Source organism: Dipodomys ordii, unplaced genomic scaffold, assembly GCF_000151885.1.
Source record: "Dipodomys ordii isolate 6190 unplaced genomic scaffold, Dord_2.0 Scaffold3, whole genome shotgun sequence".
In the NCBI taxonomy this organism is placed as follows: domain Eukaryota; kingdom Metazoa; phylum Chordata; class Mammalia; order Rodentia; family Heteromyidae; genus Dipodomys; species Dipodomys ordii.
In genome coordinates this window covers 37117822-37140044 of record NW_012267219.1, presented here as the reverse complement: position 1 = coordinate 37140044, position 22223 = coordinate 37117822, and the positions used below count along the sequence as shown (strand labels likewise).

At 37.3% G+C, this 22223-nt stretch overlaps 1 protein-coding gene across 2 annotated transcripts in view; it reads right to left on the bottom strand.

The window, feature by feature from the left end:
- The window catches only part of Ric8b (RIC8 guanine nucleotide exchange factor B), a 104391-nt gene that overhangs the window by 15319 nt on the left and 66849 nt on the right, over positions 1 to 22223 (bottom strand). Inside the window, exons 8-9 of one of the 2 annotated variants that reach the window (XM_013023060.1) lie at positions 13822 to 13966; positions 291 to 410 (exon numbers count right to left, since the gene is read on the bottom strand). In XM_013023060.1, the coding sequence (XP_012878514.1) occupies positions 291 to 410; positions 13822 to 13966 (265 nt within the window). The remainder of the gene's footprint in view (positions 1 to 290; positions 411 to 13821; positions 13967 to 22223) is intronic. The other variant, XM_013023068.1, reaches the window with a different exon arrangement.

Below are 22223 nucleotides of genomic sequence, written 5' to 3'. Positions count from 1 at the left end.
AACTCAGCATCTTCAACAAGACAGGGAGGTTAGTTGGTTAAATATTACAGTGATCTAGTAGTTACTATTGGAGCTTTGAGTGTTTAAACCTTTAAGAATGCACATCCGGAAGCGGCACATGTAGAGAAAACATGGTAGCCAAGAGCTATCTGAGCTACTACTGCCTGAGCCACCCTGCTCCAATCAACATGGATTTCCAGAGCTGCTGTTCTATGGTAACTCTCGGTGGGAGAGACAAGGAAATAGAACATTTTTAGAAACCAAGCAAAAAATGGATGGGAATACAATACCTGGAAAGTTTATCAAGCATGTTGACAAGTTTCATGGCTTCATATTCTTTTTGTTCTTCTGTCATTTCATCTATAGGGTTTGGCATTGGTTCCTCTAAATGACCAGTGATAAGATTAATGCTACAAAAAGAAAAAAAAGTTATGCTGTATGTTTTAAAATTATGCTCTTTCTATACTTTTTTGGTCCAAATTTTAAGTTACAATAAGAAAGAGTATAATAGCCAAAAATGGCAATAATTTAAATAGTAATTTTATGATATATAACTATGTAAGAATTCTTTTTAAAATTTGACTTTTAAGTTTACTTTGGGAAGTGGGCTATAGTTAGTGTTTAAAAAATTAAAAACTGACTTGCCAACTTTTTTTAAAAGGCATGATTGATTGCTTTTAAAAAATATCAAATTTGATTGGTGCCGTTTGATAAATGTCCTTGGATGCACAACTTATTCATTAACTATAAGGGGACAAATGACTTCAAAGAAGGTAAGATGGGAAATCTACTTTGTGATACAGCATAAAACGAGTATGTAAAAAAAAAACTGGAAAAATGATGACAGAAAGGCTGCAATCTGGAAATGAAAGCATGCCAATTTATCATCTCAGGAAATTAGTCCATTAGTGAGACCACAGATAAGTGTTTAAATAATAAAAAGATAAAGCAGAAGAACAATTTTAGTTAGATTTGATCTGTTCTGGATTTAATAAAAAAGGAATCTAAATCTAGCCCACTAAGAGACAAATAAACCATCTGAGCTTTCTAGAAATGGATTTAATAGCGTACTTATAATGAATACCTTTTACAAATTTTGTAGGAAGTTCTAATACCAAGTTACTTCTTTAAATTATAGCCATATATATATATATATATATATATATATATATATATATATATTTTACTTCTATTCTTTTTTTAGTCAATTGTGGGCTTGAACTCAGGGCCTAGGCGCTGTCCCTGAGCTCTTTTGCTCAAGGCTAGTGCTCTACCACTTTGAGCTGCAGTGCCACTTCCGGTTTTCTGGTGGTTTGTTGAAGGTAAGTCTCACGGACTTTCCTTCCCCAGCTGGCATTGGACTGTGATCCTCAGATCTTAGCCTCCTGAGAAGCTAGGATTACATGCCATCAGCATCCAGCCATGGCCTCTTTTTCTTTCTCCTAAGGGTAGATAACTTTAATGGCTGCTAAGTATAATTTAAACTTTTTTTTTTGAGCCAGTAACAGGTTATAGAATTTTCTACCAGCTACCAAGTTCGGATAGTTTGTTTTTAATTATCAAAATTAAAATATCCTTGCAAGTAGCAAACTGTTAACCATGTGTTTAAGGTATAGAAACACGTACATTTTAAAAGTTCAGGCCTTCAAGATTAGCAGAGGAACCAGTGGGTCAAAGTATAACTAATGTGAGATGTTGGAGCATGGGGTAAACTGGAGAATAGTGCCAGTCTGCATGTGAAAAGATATCATGTGGGGCCAAAACAAAGACAATTGGGATCAAGAGGATCTTCTGGTGGCCAGTGTGCAACCATCTGAGACTTTGGCTTGCATGTTCCTTTCTTTGTTGACCTTTGCTTAATTGGAGTAAAAGCTACCCCACAGGGTACTGTTACCTAATTGCTTTAGATTTCCTTTCCTTTTTCTACATTATTTAAAGGCTACATGATATTCAAATTCTTATGGAAGGCTCAGTGCTCACCATCCTTAAAACCAGATTTAAAATCTGTGTTGTATTCTTTCATAATTTAGCGCTGTATTATTTTTTAAACTTGTTTCCTTTAGAAAACCAATATATAAAATAGGCAAGTGGAATTGCTCTGGCAAAAATAAAGATAGGTCCAGTTGAAGAGAAGAAAAGATTTCAAGAACTCATTTAGTGTGTCCCTTATCTGACTATTAAGGCATTTTCAGGAACTGTGAAGTTCTGAAAACCCTCCCACAGAATAGTCACTGATTCTTAGCCTTAGATATAAATTAGAATCACTTGGGAAACAAACATAAAAAGGTTGGACCTTATCTCCATTCAACTAAATCTGCCTGCCTATTAAAGGTTTCCAAGTGTTTCCAATACACAGTGAGGTTAAAAATCACTGACCTAGGAGTACCTACTTCAGATATTGCTATTTCTGTCCTTCTCATGAAGATTAAGGTACCTCAAGTTAGAGGGCATCGCAGGAATGCTGAATGGGTCTCCGCATTTCCTCAAAGTCAAGAACAAGAGGACTCAGACAAGACTTCTGAGAACTATGGATGTATATTTAGATGTCATAATGAAATGAAGTTCTACCACCCATCCACCCAGCTGATCGGACATCTGTTTTTACTGGTTTCTCTTTTGCTACCTGAAGAATTAGAAATAAATTAAACAAACGTGCTTTTTATAGATCTATATCCCTTCCCTAACAGATAGGCCTTCCAAGAAAGTTTAAGTGAAGGCAGATATATAACCACCATGTTTCTTTCCTACTGAAGAGAAAACTTCTCAAATTCAGTGGGGGATATGTGATTAGGAAAAAATCAGATCTGTAGGTTTTTTCAGAATACAATGACATTAGCACAAACTGCCATGTGCCTCGTGGAAATCATGTGTCAGGAGGCTACACTGGTGCTATTATGGACTGTACATAGCACCAAGGTCAGATATAAATTCCTGGGTTAGGACGTTCTTATTCTTTACTTGCTTATCTTAAAGGAGTTTAGTGGAAATGATGTTCCTTTTCTATAAGCTGACCTCAAATCCTTTGGCTGGTAAATGGCTTAATGGCTTGCTCTGGAATGAGCTATTAAGTAACAAAATGCCTCTCTGGACATGAAATCTGCAGCCACTGCTTCTTATAGAGTAAGAACTCATCCTTCACCCACAAAATAAAATACTTTAACCCTACAAAGTCACTTCAGGAATCCAGAATTCATTTAAAAATACATTTCTCCCTCAATGCATAGAAGAAAGTAAACAGATCCATATAAAATACAAGATACTGAATTGTGCCACTTATGGGAAAAAATGCAGTCAGCCCTGTCTGTCTTCCTGATCCCTCTTTCAAACCAGACTTTTACGTAGTTTTCCTCCCGAAGAGGGAGAAAAAGAATTCACCATAACGACAACAATGTAAGGGTCCATCAAATCCATTACCTGGCACCATTACCAAATACCTGGTGGCACCTTTACATCACACAGTATAGTCTGAGACTTAGCTTCTTAAGTTTCAAGATCTTACTTAACACTATGAAATTCTGGGGTTATTTTATGTCAAAACCCTGAGCCTAAAGTAGGTAGACATTTTATTGGGTAGTTATATTTATCATGGTTTCTTCTATCTTGTCTCTGTTACATTCTCCCATCTAGCACTCCAATACTATGATTGGAGCTAATTTGTGACAGACAAGTGTCTAAACTCCTGTGGAAACATCATGAACTATTTTACTACTCAAGATTATTATATGAACTGACAACGGTTATAGGCCTCATAACAAAGAAATGAGCAAATGAACAGATGTTTTGTAAAAGCCCCCAAATAATTTCAAGGCTTTCTTCAAATTCTTGCCTTTTTTCTCTTTTTGTAAGCCAATATCAATAGCCATTTAGCAAAAAACAAAAACAAAGAAACAAAAAAAAAAACTCCACACAATGTTCCTTAGCTGTGAATTAAAATTAACTTCAATCTTTAAGAAATGTGGCTTAAATTTTACTTAAACCCTCTGGTACAAGAAGGGACTTATATGGGTAGATTGGGAGGGATGTTGAAAGGGGTAACACTGATCAAGACACAATGTATTTATAAACTGCTTTATTGAATGGCAACTCCCAAAAGTCAATAAACTTTTTTTTTTTTTTTTTTAAAGAAAAGGCCAGGTGCTAGTGGCTCATGCTTGTAATCTTAGCTACTTAAGGAGACTGAGATATGAGGATTATAGGTGGAAGCCAGCCTGGGCAGACAAGTTCTGGAGTGTGACTCTTATCTTGAACTACTCAAAAACCAGCTGTAAGTTCAAGCCCCAGAACCACCGCCACAAAAAAGGGGGAGGACTTTTTATAAAGCAGGAAAGGAAAAGAGGGACCTAAGATAAGAAGGGATCTCAGCTACTCAATTCCATTGGCTGACTGCCATGTGAGAATATAGGCCCAATCTAAACTTTCAATGTTTCCAAAGAAGCTAGAATCCAGATTTTCATCCAAAACATCTGAATTATAAATGTTAGTAAGTGATTAAAAATTTTAAATAGATACTTATATATAAAATAGCAAAGTCACAAACCAAATACCAAACAATACATGGGGCAAACCAAATAAAATGTATTTGCAGGCTAAATCTGGTTTACATGCTAATAGTCTTGCAGCCTCTAGGAAAGGGATCAGGAATCCCTGATATTTTGTAAGCCAGGAAAGAAGGGAGCAGGTGTGTGAGAAAGAAGATACTATATAAGAATGAAGCTGAATATGTCTTTCCAGGACACACCTCCTCAAGATTCTTGGCTTCCTTCATCCAAATAATACAAAGAACAAGTAACAATATCCTGCTTTTCTTTTTCTTTTTTCTCTTCACATCCTGATTTTCTTGGAATTCCATGCCCTGAATACTGCTCTTTAAGGAGATGTGGAGATTGATGAAGGTAGGAAACGTAGTTACCACGGTATCCTGATCCTTAGAAAGGGCTGATTGACTCAAAACCTCAACTTACTCAAAAATTAATTCATCTAGCAAGCACTTACTACATTTAAACTGCCGACTACGCAGTTTAAATACTCGACATTACTCCCAATGAACGAAAACAGATTCAAAGAAAGTCCTCTTCTCTCAGAAGCTTATCTCAGACTTACTGAAATAAGGAAGCCTGTGACATGGTAAAAGGCATAAATGTGGTGACAAAACTGAGCACTGGAAAGCAGTGTGGAGTGGAATGGTAAAGTCAGGAGTACTACCTCTTCCTAAGGGACTTGATGGACTGCGTTTAGGAGGTAAGTGAGCACAATTTGAAGGAGGTAAGCGCAGAAGCCACAGCATCATCTGGAAGATGCTAAGTACTCCACATAGGTACATGCAGTGCAGAGCCTCAGGCAGGAGACTATCTGAAATATTTCACAAGAGGTCAAGTGGTGAAGACTTTGGTGTGCTGATGGCACAGTACACCACTGGATTTCAGTCACTATAGAGGTTTGAGCAGTTGACATATTTCATGAGGATCACAATGACAGTTGTTGAAAACAGAATGAGGAGGGTCAAAGGCAGAATCAAAAGACCCTTTAAAAGGAAAATAAAGATCCTGGAGGGTTAAAGGTATGGCCCAGTGGTAGAACACTTGCCTAGAATGCTTGAAAGGCCCTGGTTTGATTTTCTCAGTACCAGGGAAAAAAAGAAACAGAAGAAAAAAAAGGTCCTAGGGAGAGAGGGAAAAAAACCACATTAGCTTAGAAATACTGCAATAAGAGATGTTAAAATTCTGAATATATCATAAATATTCAGCTGGAACTATCTAACAGATGTATGTATGTGAATTTGCTGAATTGGAATGAATCAGGGATATTAAGAATATAAATACAATTTTCTCCCCTGATTGTGGGGCCTGAACTCTGGGCCTGGGTGCCATTCCTCAGCTCTTCAGCTCAAGGCTAGTGCTCTACTACTTTAGCCACAGCGCCACTTCTGGTTTTCTGGTGGTTTATTGGAGATGAGTCTCATGGACTTTACTGCTGGCTTTGAACTGTGATCCTCAGATCTCAGCCTCCTGAATAGCTAGGTTTATAGGCATTAGCCACCAGTTCCCAGCTAATAGATACAATTTTGGTTTTTTATCAAAGTAAGATAACTGCAAGTTCAAGTTTCTGAGATAGGGAAGCTAAATGAAGGTCAAAATCATCTCTCCCTCTGGTTTGCTTTGAGGTACAACATAACAGCAATTAAATCACAAGGGCTGACTTCATATCCCTTAGGACAGCTATTAAAAACACAGCAACACATATCCCTTGGGAAATATCAAGCACTGTGAGGCTATAGAGAAAAAGAAACCTCTGTGCACTAGTTATCTATGTAAAATATTATAAAGTCTCTGCAAAACTGCATGACAGTCTACAAAAATCCAACACTCAACCACCATGTGATCCAGCAGGAACTTGATTGGATATTGCAACATTCTGGTTCAGAGGCATTATTCACAGCAGCAAAAAGAAGGAATCAACCCAAGTGTCTGATGGATGAGTGGATAAACTGTATGGCACATACTATTCAGTCCTAAAGTGGGGAAAAATTAATACATGCTGTAACATAGGCGAACCCTAAACACATTCTAAGAGAAAATAGCCAATCTCAAAAAAAGACAAATATTGCATATGATTCCAAATATATAAGGTTTCTAGATTTCATACAGACAGATCAGTGGTTACCAGGGGCTAGAAGGATGGAGTGCAGGTAGAGAGCTTCACTGGGGAGGATAAAAAAGTTGCAGAGAGAATGGTAATGATTGCATAATAGTACAAACATACTTAATACTGCTGATTTTACAATTAAATTCTAAGAGTATTTTATACCCCTTAAAAAAACACAAAGTGAACCCAGGTATGGCGTTCTTGTAATTTCAGTTCTAGGGAGGCTAAGGCAGGAGGATCATGAATTTGAGGCCACCCTAGAAATTGAGAGAACTCAATTTGTGTGTGTGTGTGTGTGTGTGTGTGTGTGTGTGTGTGTGTTGTGGGGCTTAAACTCAAAGGCTAGGAGTTGTTCTTGAGGGTTTTTTTTTGGTCGTGGGGTCTGAGTGAGTGAGTGTGTGTGTGCGTGTGCGTGTGTGTGTGTGTGTGTGTGTTGTGGGGCTTAAACTCAAAGGCTAGGAGTTGTTCTTGAGGGTTTTTTTTTTGGGTCCGGTCGTGGGGCCTGAACTCTGGGCTTGGGCGCTGTTCCTCAGCTCTTCAGCTCAAGGCTAGCACTCTACCATTTGAGCCACAGCGCCACTTCCAGCTATTTTCTTTTTGCTTATGTGGTGCTGAGGAATTGAACCCAGGGCCTCATGCATGCAAGGCAAGTGCTCTACCACCGAGCCATCTTCCCAGCCCAAGGGTTTTTTTTTTTTTGTTGTTGTTGTTCAAGGATAGTGCTCTACCACTTAAGCCAAAGTACCACTTCTGGTTTTCTGGTGGTTAACTGGTGATAAGAGTCTCAGAGACTTTCCTGCCTGGGCTAGCTTTGAACTGCAATCCTCAGATCTCAGCTTCCTGAGCAGGTAGGATTATAGGCATGAGCCACCAAAACCCTGCTTGAGAGAACTCAATTTTGAAAGAAGAAATACCACAAATGCTGGTAAATTTCTGGAGATAGCACACATGTAAAAAGTGGCAAGGGTTTTGTTTTTTACCGGGGTCTTTTAGTGATTTGAATTTAGACATATTTCAAGAATGCTTACAATAATAAATTCCAGTTCCTAGAAATGCAACTAAGTCCTATTATGCATAAATACATCATCACAATCCAAAATGGGCAAAGAGAAAAATCTTCAATTCCTGGTTTCTGATTTCATAGTGAGTCCCAAGCCAGCCTGGTTTACACAGACCTTATCTCAAAAAGCAAAACCAAACCCCACAAGAAGAAAAAGCAAAGCAATTAAAAAAACCCCAAACAAATAAAAAAAATGAGTTTACTACTTTTGAACAACAATAACAACAGCAGCAGAATCCTCTAAACATCAGAAGCACTAGAGTCAGACCACCTGTGACACTCATGAACTGTTTACCCTGGACAAGTGACTTAGGTCTAGTTTCCTCACCTGTAAAAATGGTAATAATTATTATACCTCAAAGACTTGTTGTGAAGATTAAATTAGGTAATATTTGTAAAGTTCTTAGAACAGTGTCTTAAACATATTAAGCACTCAGTAAATATCAGCTATGATTATTAACATAGTTGAGGCACTTCCTGAGAAATAGCAATGAAGAACTCCCATGCTCTAGGAAGTGATTTACTTTACTCAGTTGTCACCATGGATATGTAAATGCAATTTTCATTAACAACATCTAAGAGTTTTGTGGGTTTTTTTTGGGGGGGGGTCAAGGACACTTAAAAGTGAAGGGCAGCTTCATTGGCTTTTCACTGTTTAGCCTCCCCTTCCCCCAGCCAGTCCTGGGGCTTGAACTCAGGGCCTGGGTACTGCTCCTGGACTTGTTTTGCTCAAGGCTAACATTCTACCACTTGAGCCACAACACCACTTCCTGCCTTTCTTGTTTACGTAGTACTGAGGAATCGAACCCAGGGCTTTATGTATGCTAGGAAAGCACTCTAAACCATATTCCCAGCCCCAATTTTTTTTTTGAGGGACTGAATCAAGAGTCTTTATAAAAGCCAGTGGACACATGTCCCCAAAAACTTGCAGCCTTAAATATACTTAGTACTGTTAGAAAACTGAGCCACAAGGATAGCAGAGTGAAGGAAAAGCAGAAAAACAATCTCAACAAACCAGATCAACTTTAATGGAGCACTGAAGAGGGATTCCATGGTGACTCAAAGAGTCAGGAGGCATGGTGCCAATTTTGTGGAATTTGATATAACTAAATCTAGATATGAAATATTGTGAAGAATTTCTGGTTTGTGAAAATGTCTCAAATAATTTGAAATTTACCATATAAACATAACAATGATTTCATATATTAAAAGTAGGCTAAATAATGAAACCATATCCTAATCCAAGTCTTTGTATTAGCAAAGAATTATTATACAGTTATTTCTATACATGATATCCTTTCTTTTATTAAATATTTCCTAAATATCTACCATGTATCAGCCACACAGAATCTAAGACACACACACACACACACATATATACATATACATATACATATATATATATATATATATATATATATATATATATACACACTTAACATGAAATAAAAATTTATTTTAAAAAACACCAAACAAAAACTGTAGGACATCCTTGGGAAACTTAAACTAGATCTTTATCTCTTAATCTATACAAAAATAAATCCACAATAAATCACAGATCCTAAATCTAAGATTTAAAACTTTGAAACTATTACACAACAACACAGGGAAAATATGACTCCAATTGCTTAGGATGAAGTGTAAGAATTGACGAACGGTTGCATCGAATTAAAAGCTTCTGTACATGAAAGGGAATAATCTTTAGATTCAAGAGAAACCCCACAGAATCAGAGAAGATCTTTGCAAAATATTCATCAGGCAAAAGGTTAGTATCTATAGTATACAACAAACTAAAAAAATCACAAAAAGAACAAATAATCCAATGAAGGGGCAAATACATCAGACTGTTCTCAAAAGAAGTACAAATAGCAAATAAATACACCAAGAACTGTTCAACATCCTTAGACATAAAGGGAATGTAAATCAAAACAACAGTGTGATTCCATCTCATTCTAGTTAGAGTGGCAAAAAACAATTAAATGTTGGCAAGTATTCAGATAAGGCCATGATGCAAATCAGTAAGATGGTTCATCAAGCAATTAAAAATAGAAATACCATATGATGTTTCTATACCAGTTTTAGCATATATTTAAAGGAATGTAGTCAAGATATGGTACCAAGTGCCCCAAAACTGATGAGTGGGTAAAGAAAACATGGTACATAAGTAAAATAGAATTTTTACTTAACCACAAAGAAAAACAAAATTATGTCATTTGCAGTAAAGTGGATAGAACTGGAGATCATCACGTTGAATGAGGTAAGCCAAGTTCAGAAAGACAGATAATTATGTGTTCACTCCTACCTATGTGGAATCTAGACCTGAAATAATAATAATAATAGTAGCAATAATAATGATATTACATAGGTGCTAAAGGGGAACTGTTTTAGGCCTGGGGAAAGTCAGTGAGTAGGAAAAGAGGAAACAGAGAAAGTGATGGGGAGATGACTATTTTAAGTATAATTATATGTATGTGTGAAAAAAAGTACAATAAAACCCATCAAAAATTACCCAAAAGGAAGGATAAGGGAGGGCAACAGAGAGGGAAGTTAAGAAAGAGTAGCACAAAAATTCAACACATAACCTAAAATTAAGATAAGTAGGGAAGGTTAGGAGGGGTGGGTGAGAATGTTGAAAGAGACGACACCGATCAAGATGCACTGTATTCATAAACTGCTTTGGTGAATGGCAACTACTTAAAGATAATAAAAATATTCAAAAAATATTCACACAAAAAAGAAAAAGTAGCAGAAAAAGAGTAAATTGGATCAAAGTAAATTAGATACAAGTTGTAAATACCGCAATGAAGCCTTTGTACAATAATTTATGGTAACAAATTATTTTTTAAAAATCTCCAGAAAACCATCTTAAATGATAGTATCTATATAATTAAAGGACCTTTTAAATGTTGCCTGATAGGTTCTTTAAAAATGACATCCATAATATAAAGAGTAATATAAAGAGTATAGAAAATGAATGGTTGTGAATCTATAGGAAATAAACACTAGAGAAAACCTCAGTACTACAATTCATTATCAGATCTGGCTTCTTGCTGGCTACTAATACACATTATAATACAAAAAACCTTAGAAAACTCAATTTTGAAAGTATAAATATCACAAAGGCTAATAAGCTTCTGGAACTAGTACACAAGTCACAAGTAGCAATGGCTTTATTTTCAATTATAGTCCCTCACCAATTTGAATTTGGATGTATTTCATGAATGCATATAGATATAAATTTCAGTTTTAAAAAATGCTAGTTAAATCCTATGAACTGTCACAGGCCAAACTGGGCCAAGGGAAAAAAAATCTTCAAGTCGTGTTTTCTAGGTCATTTACATTAAGAATTATTAAAAACAAAGAAATTGCTTGCATAACCCCAAAATAATGAGACACCTATGACGAGACTTAAGCAGCATGACAATATCGTGACAAAAGGAACAAAACATCTTTCCTTGTGCTAAACAAAATATCTGTTAAGGAAACTAGCTGCTATATGCATATGACCATATAAAATGATGCTTATCAAAATGATTATACTGTTTGTAGCTATTTTTTTCTTTTTTCCCCTTTGATTTATTATTTGTTACTGTTTCTGATTTCTGTACCCTCTGTCTTGTATATAAGTTTATCTGATTGGGGGAAGAAAAGGGGAATCACAGAAATGGTGGGACAAAGGGTAAATATTGAACAGTGATATGCACTAGATACTACGTTGGAAATGAACTTTACAACTTGGGCTAGATAGAGATATGGGGGAGAAGTGGGAGAAAATGCAACACTGTTCAAAAAGAAATGTACTCATTAATTATGTAATTATTCGTTATATCATCTTTATAATAAAATTTAAATTAAAAAACACAAAAAGAAATTAGCTGCTGCCACAGTTATAGCTGAGATAAAAACACCCTAAATAAAATAGCCCTGAGTTTATTTATTTAGAGAAATGATTTTAAGTTTTGGACATAATTATGAACTACTGTGAGTGTGAAGAGTGTCAGAAGGTGTCCTAGGATTCTGGTTAATTTTGGCTATCTCTTCCTCCTGTTTATCCTCCATAAAATGGCCATTTAAGGACAACCCTTTTCACCCAGCCTGAAAGCCACTGGTCTCAAAAAAGCCAAATGCCATTAAACATGCATCTTTCAACTGATGTTACAATGGTATACACTCCCTGTCAGTCACTTAGATCAACTTTAGAACTAAACTTTATCTGAAAATTTAACAAAGATGCTAGAAACATACTAAAAATCTATGTGGCCTGTAACATGACTAAATGAGTATACTCTGAATGTGCTATTTGCAGAATGTCATTTCCACTCCATTACATAATTTATTTTGACACAAAAAAGAAGTTCTGTAATATTAACTGTCTCCCATAGTCTGAATGTAAGCTCCATATAATTCTTGTAAAGGATTCCAGTAAAGGATTATAGGTTACCTTGGTGTACTAGTCAGAATCGGGACTAGGGCCAACTAGATGAAGGGTAATTTCTGTTTCTATTAATACTAGCAACTATTGTGAACCAGTGCATCATAAAAGAAAAACAAAACTGAGAACTTTGACTAGTGAAGGGCAGTTTGTAGAAGGCAATCCGTTAAGTCACTGACTTTATAAGCTTAACTAGATTATCCATGTGACCATATTGTTATTTTAAAAGTCACACTAAATAAAATCAACAATATACAGTGAGATGCAAAGATAGTAAACCTCCATATCCATGAATACTTAGGGTTCTCTATCTTAGTGGGCTGCTTCCATATGCCCTAGATTTCAACGACTGTCTAATGTATTCTCTGCCTTCATTTAAAAATATGACTTTTAGCTGGGTGTGATAGTGCACACTAATGTGGACTAAATTTATCACTAACGTGACCAGTTAAGCCTTGGAGCTTGGATTAGCATGGGTAATACAGTGAGATCCTTGTCAAGAGAGGGAGGAGAAGGAGAAAGGGAAGGGAAAGTGAGAGAATAGATGAAAAGGAAGAAGGGAAGAAAGGAAGGAAGGAGGGACAGACACCGACTTCTCAAGACATCACTTTTCAAATGGTATATTTTTGAGTCTCAAATGAAGAGACATAAAATATATCTGGCAAGATATCTAAACTGATATAGAAATATAGTTTATAGAATGAAAGAATCAAGAGCTAACAAGAACTGATTTAGAATAACCACTTAGAGAAAGAAATACAATTCTTTTACCTCAAATTCACTCTATTTATTCTGGAATACTTTATAGAAAAAAGCCTATCAACCCTGACAGTGCCATAGGGAAAGGGTACATCTCACTAACATTTAGTAACAGAGCTCAGCAAAACTGAATTCAAATGACTGCACTTACTAGTAGAGATTAAGAAACTTACCTGAGAGTACGACTGGAAGGGAGGAAAGGATGGGGAGGGAACAAAGGAAAGAGAAAGAATGGAAGAAGGTGGTTTGTTTAGAAACAGGAACTGTATAAAAAGATATAAAGAATTATTATCTTTAATTTGTATGCACTGACTAGAAGACTTCAATGTTTCTGGTTTGCCCATTTAGCATGTGGTCACACCTGTCATACCTGTTAACTTCCTAAGTGTATGTTAGATTAAAACCCAAAGTGGGGCCACACTTCATTACTTGTGTTAAATTAATGTGCCTTGCTCCATTACTTTTTGATATGTAAGGAGTTTTATAAAAGGGATCTATTATAATGTACAGAGCTTACATTTAGATTTCTAACAAAGATTTAAGACTCAAAGAGCCAACTTAAATACTTGGTCTTTGGTATAGTTTCTAGAATCTCAATCTATGCAAAGGAAGGCAAGTGGTAAGTAATAATACTTCTAAAGCAGATGGTAAATATCTAAAACCAGCAGCTCTCTTGGTACTTGAAAGATGAGAAAGAGCACTGTGAAAATAGCATGCAGCAGAACATTTCTTGAAGTGTTAACATTCTTCAATCACCCAAGTCACCTATGGAACCAGCTATGAAACTGCCTCTAAAAACACCATTAAATGGAAAGCGTCCACGTCCACAAGAGAAGGAAACATTGGAAAATGAAAGACGAAGTGAAAGGCAAATAACCAACTCAAAAGGCACAGCTAAGGTTAGGTGAAAAAAAACTTGATACTGTACTTTGGTTTTGCATTTTTGTATTCTTCAGTGTCTGTGTCCTCATCTTCTGAGTACCAATTATCTCCTCTTCCTCCAGCCAAGAGGCCCCTGGCCGCCAACAGTCCTGCAGCATTTCCATAGCCAGTGTATTTCAGCAGGCTATCCACTGCAAAACAGAAGAGGGTTTATTTTAGACAGAAACCTTTGCACGTTCACCATCATCAACCACTCATCTACAGAGGGAAATGGAAACACAGCCAGGCCACTGGCAAAAGCTAATCTGATTTCAAACCTTAGTTAAAAAAAATCAGTTTTAGAGATAGGAAAGGCCACTTGGAGGTTGTACTAATATGGCATGTAATATACAATCTTTCACCTTTTGTAGGAACCCAAGGGAAAAGGTATCAGAAATAAGAAAAATTAAGGATATAGCAAATAGTACAGATTTTCTTCAAAAGGGAAAGTCAGCTACAGTATGTACACATGGAGATTAAGTCTAAGAGCTAGACTGGTTATATTTGAGTAAATGGTAAAAGGTAAGTTACAGTTCTTTGAACTGTAGGAATGGAGCTAAGAACTATTTACCTCACAAGTTAACACACGCAAGATTTTTAGCAAAGTATCTAGAATGAAGGAAACAGTCTTTTTTTTGTTAGTCATGGGGCCTGAGCTTTGGGCCTGGGCACTGTCTCTGAGCTCTTCAGCTAAGACTAGCACTTTACCACTTGAGCCACAGCACCACTTCCAGCCTTTGTGCTTATGTGGTGCTGAGGAATCGAACCCAGGACCTCATGCATGGAAGGCAAGCGCTCTGCCACTGAGCCACCTTCCCAGCCCTGGAAACATTCATTTTCTCCCTTGGTAATATTAGGTAAACTGCAGAAAACAAAACAAAGGATCCTATCCATGTATAAAGGCATAGTAAAAATTGCATCTGAAATGACCATTAAAATTCAGACCATTTCCCTCAAAATGAAAAATAAAGCTGGGGAAAACTGAGTGAAGTGCACTAGAATGACTGGGGCTTGGCACTGGTGGTTTATGCCCATAATCCTATCTCGTCAGGAGGCTGAGATCTGAGGATCAAGGTTTGAAGCCAGCTTGGGCACTAAGTCCATGAGACTTTTATCTCCACTTTGGCATCAAATGCCAAAACTAGATGTGTGGCTCAAGTATGTAGAGTGCTAGCTGTGAATGAAAACGTGGAACCCCAGTTTAAGCCCCAGTACCAGCACATATACAACATACTAGGAAGAGTATGAATATGGCAAACATTTTAGGACAGAGATGTTCATTGAATAAGGAATGAAGGGACAAATAAAGGGAAGTCTTTTTACATATCTTTCAAAGAATATAGATAATTAATGAAATTTGTACAAAAGGATATATAATAATAACATTAGTTGATTATTGAGATTTAAACTAATTGTTTTTCAACCTTGAAACCTATTGGTGATCTTTTTTTGGGGGGTAAATATATATTAATAACGGGTACTGGAAAATATCATATCAGAACTTAATGAGGGACCACATGCTTCCTCTTGCTATGAGTGCCTTCTGTAAGGTACAGTGATTTAGATAAATTAATAAATTCTTAATGAGTTATTAGGGGAATGGATGAATGTTTGATATAGTCTTTTGGGGGGGGGGCAGGGAACTCAGAGCCTTGTGCTTTCTAGGCAAGTGTCTACCGCTCGAGTGAGATCCCCAGTCTCTTTTTGCTTTAGTTTATTTTCATGTAGGATCTCATATGCTTTTGCCTCAAACCTCCATCCTCTTGTCTCCCAGTAGTTGGGATTATAGGCAGTGTACCGCCATGCTAAGCCGCCGGGTATTCTTAGTATTCATGGACGACAGGCATGATCTTAATTACATAGTCAGACTCAAAGTCTCTGAGGACAAACAATTATAGATGCCCTCATTGTAAGCACTACTGATAAGGCTTATTTTTATTTTCTTTTTGTGTATGTGTGTTGGAGGACAAAACCCAATAGTTTTTGAAAAATAAATAAGGCTGTTTAATGGTTCCAGAAAAATAAAACTTACTGAAATTATTCAAGTATAAATTGAGATAATATGGATAAGTGGCTTTGATTAATATACCTAAAAACAAGGTAACAATTTAAAATGGCACAAAATAGCTCAAGATTAAGAACACAAAGGATATGAAAAGCGAAAAGAGGTTAAATAAAAGTGAACACAATAATAAATAGTTGTTTTCTTATATAGGAAATTCTGGAAGCTAGCTTATAGTACAATTCCCTAGCATTTATGTGAAAACAGTATTTACTGCTCTTTTACTGGAACAAATGTGTCGACTTGTAGCAGGCAGTATATGTTACAAAGATGATTTAAGATATACTTTGCCTTCAAAATGGGTAACATTCCAGCCAACAGTTCTAAAGGCAAATGAATTTTGGTAAAGAGGAGAAAATACCTGAAAACGGACAGTAGAAAAGGAGATAAATGCATTACAAAATTCTCAGTGAGAAATACTGAAAGAAGTATTTTAGTTGCTTTCTTTTGGTGCTAGTATTGGAGCTTGAACTCAGGGTCTCATGTTCTTGCTCTGCTTTTTCTCTCATTCTGCTTTTTTGCTCATAGTTGTAACTATTACTTAAGCTATGTCTTTGGTTCCAGCTTTTGGGTGATTAACTGGAGATGAGTTTTTTGGATTTGTCTGTACAAGCTGGCTTTCAACCTTGATACTCAGAACTCAGCTTGGTGAGTAGCTAGGATCATAGGCATGAGGTTGTTTTGGGTTAGTTTTCAGTCTGTTTTAAAATGCACGATGTAAACTGGGCACCAGTGGCTCATGCCTATAATCCTGGCTACTCAAGAGGTTGAGATCTGAGGATCACAGTACAAGCCAGTGTGGGCAGGAAATTCTGTGAGACTCTTATCTCTAACAACCAAAAGAGTTGGAAGTGGGGCAGTAGTTCAAGTGATAGAGCACTAGCCTTGAGCCAAAGAATCTCAGGCTGAGTTGAAGCCCCAGGACTGACACAATAAAATTAAAATAAAACGGACCAAATAATATCCTACTTGTAACAGGAAAATAGAAGAGGAAACTGACTGAACATGGATGTTAAGACGAGCTGCTAAAGCAAAGAAAAGATTTTTGTTGTTGTTGTTGTTGGTCTTGGGTCTTGAACTCTGGGCCTGGGCACTGTTCCAGAGCTCTTCAACTCAAGGCTAGCACTGGAGATAAGAGTCTCACAAACTTTCCTGCCCAGGATGGCTTTGAACTGTGATCCTCAGATCTGAGCCTTCTGAGTAGCTAGGATTACAGACATGAGTCACTGGCGCTAGCTAAAGAAATTTTTGTTAAACGCGCGCGCACACACACACACACACACACACACACACACAGTATATCTGTTTTTTGTCATAGTACTCATCCATGGAGTTACGTGAAAATGCTGCTGAAATGAAACAGTTCAGCATTCATTCTTTCATCATTACTTTACTAGGATGCTAGAGGGCACTATGAACTATGAAAGCAATCTTAGCAGCCCTATGCACTGTCAAAACTACACTGATAGTCACAGTGTTAAAAAACGTGGATTTTACTACATTGTACCAGAAAAGCAAGAATGGCTGAACTAGATTCAATCTAGAGTCCATTCTCCATTCTCTACAGAAATCTTTCCTTCTAGTCAGTTTTGTTTCTACAATTTTTAGAAACTCATATTAGCTGTTTCCACTAACTACTAGTGTCTTTACTTCAGTTTTATTATCTTTCCATTCCTTATTCTATACACTGTTAAAATGTCTTTGTAAACAAGAACAACAACAAACAGGATTGTAGTGCAAAACCTTAGGTACTACAAAACAACAAAAAACCAAAATTGTTTTACCCTCCTGGCTTAAATCCTCTTATGTTTTCCCTAAAGAATAAGTTCAAGTTCCAAATAGTATACTACCTTCTTTTCTAGCTAGTCTGCACTATAGTTTCCTCACATATTGAACAAGTCTCTTCTCTGTACCTAGCAGGACTATTTCCCATTTCTTTGTCTCCTGAAAGACTCTGACTTTGACAACACCTAATTATTGTTCATTCCCTCATCTATGTGGAGGTAATACTGGAGGCATTCCTTTCTTAGGAGTTTATCATAATACAATGAAATTATTCCTGTACATGGAGAAATATGCAAGATAGCACATTTACTAGGCTGACTGCACAGAGTACAAATGTTTGTCCTTTCATTACGCATTTTAGGGCACTTACTGTCTGATTCTTTGTTAAGCATTGAGGATATAAAGATGTAAATAAGGCATCATCTCCAACTTAAAGAAACTCAATGTCTAAAACACATGCTCATACATAAAGAGTTATAAGACAGCAAATGTCAAAAGCACTTAAAATATAGATATGTAAAAATGGCACAAAGGAAGAATGATTAACACAGCTTAGAATGGTCAAAGGAGTCTTCACCAAGATGGTCTTCAAAGATAAGCAAAGTTCACCATGCTAACTAACAAGGGGAAAGGAATTCCATGAAATGAAGCATTAATATGATCAAGCAAGGAAGTGTAACATGGGAGTATGAGCAGAGAAGTAAGCCAGAGGAAGTTCTATGTTTCTGGCTTCAGACAATGAAGGCTTTCGTGGAGAAAGTGACTAAAGGGAAAAGAAAAGGTTTAGGGACTGCAGACAATGCACTGAACTTTAGCTAGGAGATAGAAATACCTATGAAAAACAAGTGTAGATGTCAAGTAAGCAGGTGGCTAAGTGGGACAGGTGTAGGAGAAAAGCTGGGGCTAGAGACAGATAGATTTGGGAACCTGTTCAGCCAACAGAAAGCAGCAGATGCTAAGTGGACGTTTGAGTTTGCTCAGAGCAATGAAAATTGAGAGCATGTCCAGAAGATGACTTGAGAGAACAGCAGCAGATAAACATGGAATTGGAACAGGGCTTGACAAACGAGATTGTGCAAGAAATCAAAGGACATCCAGGACTGTGTGATAGCACAGGACAAGGAGAGTAGTCAAGTGTCAAATGTTGTAAGAGCTAAAGTAATATGAAAAAAAAAACCCAGTGCTTTGGAAAACTAGATCATCTGGCCTTACTGAGAGCATTTTCAGTGGAATTTAGAAGGTAGGAAATAGCAGTGCAAAGCAAATTCTACTGCTACTGGAACTTAGAAGTAAGTTCCCGACTTTGCAATAAGTTGAAGCCTGAGCAGAAGTAAAGACACTAAAAAGAAAAACCAATTAGTCTGAATATGTCAAGATGTAAAGGGCAGTGATATGAGCAATTATGTAGGGTGAAGAAAGCAGATAAGAGATTTTTAAAAAAAGCAAGAATAGAGATTAACAACTGATGGAGCAAGGCTTTTGGAAGACAGAAAAAGATATACAGGAAATGCAGATTTTAGTTCTTTTTTTTTTTTTTTTTGGTCCAGTTGTGGGGCCTGAACTCTGGGCCTGAGTGCTCTCCCTCAACTCTTCAGCTCAAGGCTAGCACGCTTCCACTTGAGCCACAGCGCCACTTCCGGCTTTTTTTTTTCTTTTTGCTTATATGGTGCTGAGGAATCGAACCCAGGGCCTCAGGCATGCAAGGTAAACACTCTACCACTGAGCCAACTTCCCAGCCCCACCAGATTTTAGTTGTAAGCTAGAAAGACACCTATTCCTTTGATTATGCTGATTTTTTTTTCCCCACCATGGGGCTTGAACTCAGGGCCTGGGCACTGTCCCTCAGCTCTGCAGCTCAAAGTGAGCGCTCTACCCCTTGAGCCACAATGCCACTTCCGGCCTTTTCTGCTTATGTGGTGCTGAGGAATCGAACCCAGGGCCTCATGCATGCAAGGCAAGCACTCTACCACTGAGCCACCTTCCCAGCCTGACACCTATTCCTTTGAGACTGAAATAGAGAGGAAACTAAAATTTAAATGTGGGGCTTCAGTGTTGTAATTTTCTGGTAGTTAGCACCTACCACAATCCCTGGCACTGGAAATTAGTAAATCTGTTATAGGGTGAGGGGTTGGAGGAGGCAAGGAATTATTTTACAAGTCATTTTCTTTTGATTAAACTATGTAAGGCCTATTTTAAAATCATGTATAGCACTGGTGGCTCACACCTGTAATCCTAGCTACTCAGGAGGCTGAGATCTGAGGTTCACGGTTCAAAGCCAGCACGGGCAGGAACATCCCTGAGACTCTTATCTCCAATAAACCACTAGAAAACCGGATGTGGCACTGTGGCTCAAGCGGTAGAGTGTTTACCTTGAGCTGAAGAGCACAGGGATAGTGCCCAGGCCCAGAGTTCAAGCTCCACGACCGACAAAAAACAATTAAAAAAATAAATAAAATCATGTATAGAAAATACATAATCTGTGGAGCAAAAATAAAACATTTGTTATATTGGGCTCTACAGAGTAAGTGGGTAGAATAAGAACAAGTTCATCTCTTGGTCACTAAAGGCTGGAAATGTGCCTGGCATAGATGAGTATTTAAGACACTCAAATGAGTCTTTCTTTGTACACTCTTCCACTGCAAGACTGTGTGCTTCCCATTTCACCTCATTCTAGTTTCCTTTGTTGTTCCTCTGTGTTACGAACTCAATAGGTTTGCTGCTTATATCTCTACTGTGTTGTCTGACCTTTGAACACCGATCAAACTACCTTTACTTTTAAGTTAGTTTTGCATATCCTCAAGAAGAAAATTTGACCACTTTGACAAATTATTTGAAATTTATTTCATTTGATAATTTACCTCCAAATCCAAATTTTGAAACCTAATGATTTTTAAGTTGGAGTTAGACTGTGGACTTTTTCTATCCATGGTTTTAAATGTGAGTTAGAAGACACTATAAGATGGAGAAATTTTATATAAAAATCCAGTGTTCTAGCTTCTCTTTAAAAACTTGGTCCAGGGGCTGGGAAGGTGGCTCAGTGGTACAGCACTTGCCTTGCATGCATGAGGCCCTGGGTTCGATTCCTCAACACCACATAAGCAGAAAAAAAAAAAAAAGCCGGCAGTGATGCTGTGGCTCAAGTGGTAGCGTGCTAGCCTTGAGCTGAAGAGCTGAAGGACAGTACCCAGGCCCAGAGTTCAGGCCCCACGATCGGACACTCCCCCCCCCTCCAAAAAAATAGAAGACACTATAAGATGGAGAAATTTTACATAAAAATCCAGTGTTCTAAATTCTCTTTAAAAACTTGGTCCAGGGGCTGGGAAGTTGGCTCAGTGGTACAGCGCTCGCCTTACATGCCTGACGCCCTGGGTTCGATTCCTCAGCACCACATAAGCAAAAAGAAAAAAGCCGGAAGTGGCGCTGTGGCTCAAGTGGCAGAGTGCTAGCCTTGAGTTGAAGAGCTGAGGAACAGCGCCCAGGCCCAGAGTTCAGGCCCCATGACCAGACCAAAAAAACAAAAACAAAAAAAACAACTTGGTCCATCTAGTAACAGTTGCCATAGTTCCTTCCTGATAACAATCAAAGAATTAAACAGCACTGTCCCCTTTTCAGTATCCGATGGTGCTCCTGAGCAGTTGCTTAAGTGGTGGTGTTCATTTGTCATCCTTCCATCCGCTTCTCTTGATTTACTTTTATTATGACTAGCCTATTCGAGTCTATGACTCTTGCATAAGAAAGTAAGTAACATATAGCCAGAGACTTTATCTTGTAACTTCTGTAATCCTAGGGTCTATCTAGCTCAAAAAAATTTTTTATGAATGAGTGAAGGTTGACTCTAAAAAAGTTTTTAATTCAATTGGAAAGAAAATCAGATGATTATATATGGAATTGTCAAAGTTGAAATAAAAAATATTACTGTGCTAATCAAGGTTGGCATTGAGCCCCAAACCACAACTATGAAACTTCATAAATGTTAGGTTGAAGAAGGAAACAAAAACCAACCATTTCAAATAAAAAAATTAATGGAATTCACTTACAAATGCATATACTATATCTGCTAATAAGCTGTGACACTCACTAAATCATCAATAATGTAATTATATTCACCAGTATATTTACATATGTATTTTACTATGCATTCAGAGTTACATACAAATAGAAGAAACAAATGTTAGATTTACCTTATCGAGTTTTTAAAAAAGTATAAATGAGATGAGATATTCACTGTAAACCTAGAAAAAATATATACGTATGTTTGTGTTATATACATATATTTTTTTGGGGGGGTTGGGCCTGGGGCTTGAACTCTGGGCCTGGGTGCTGTCCCTAAACTCCAGCTCAAGGCAAGCACTCTACCACTTGAGTCACAGTGCCACTTCTGGCTTTCTGGTGGTTAATTGGAGATAAGAGTCTCATGGACAATGTTCCATAAGAAATGTACTCATTACCTTGCTCATGTAAATGTAACCCCTCTGTACAGTATTTTTACAATAAAAACGTACAAAATAAAATAAGAATCTCACGGACTTCCCTGCCCGGCTGGCTTTAAAAGTGATCCTCAG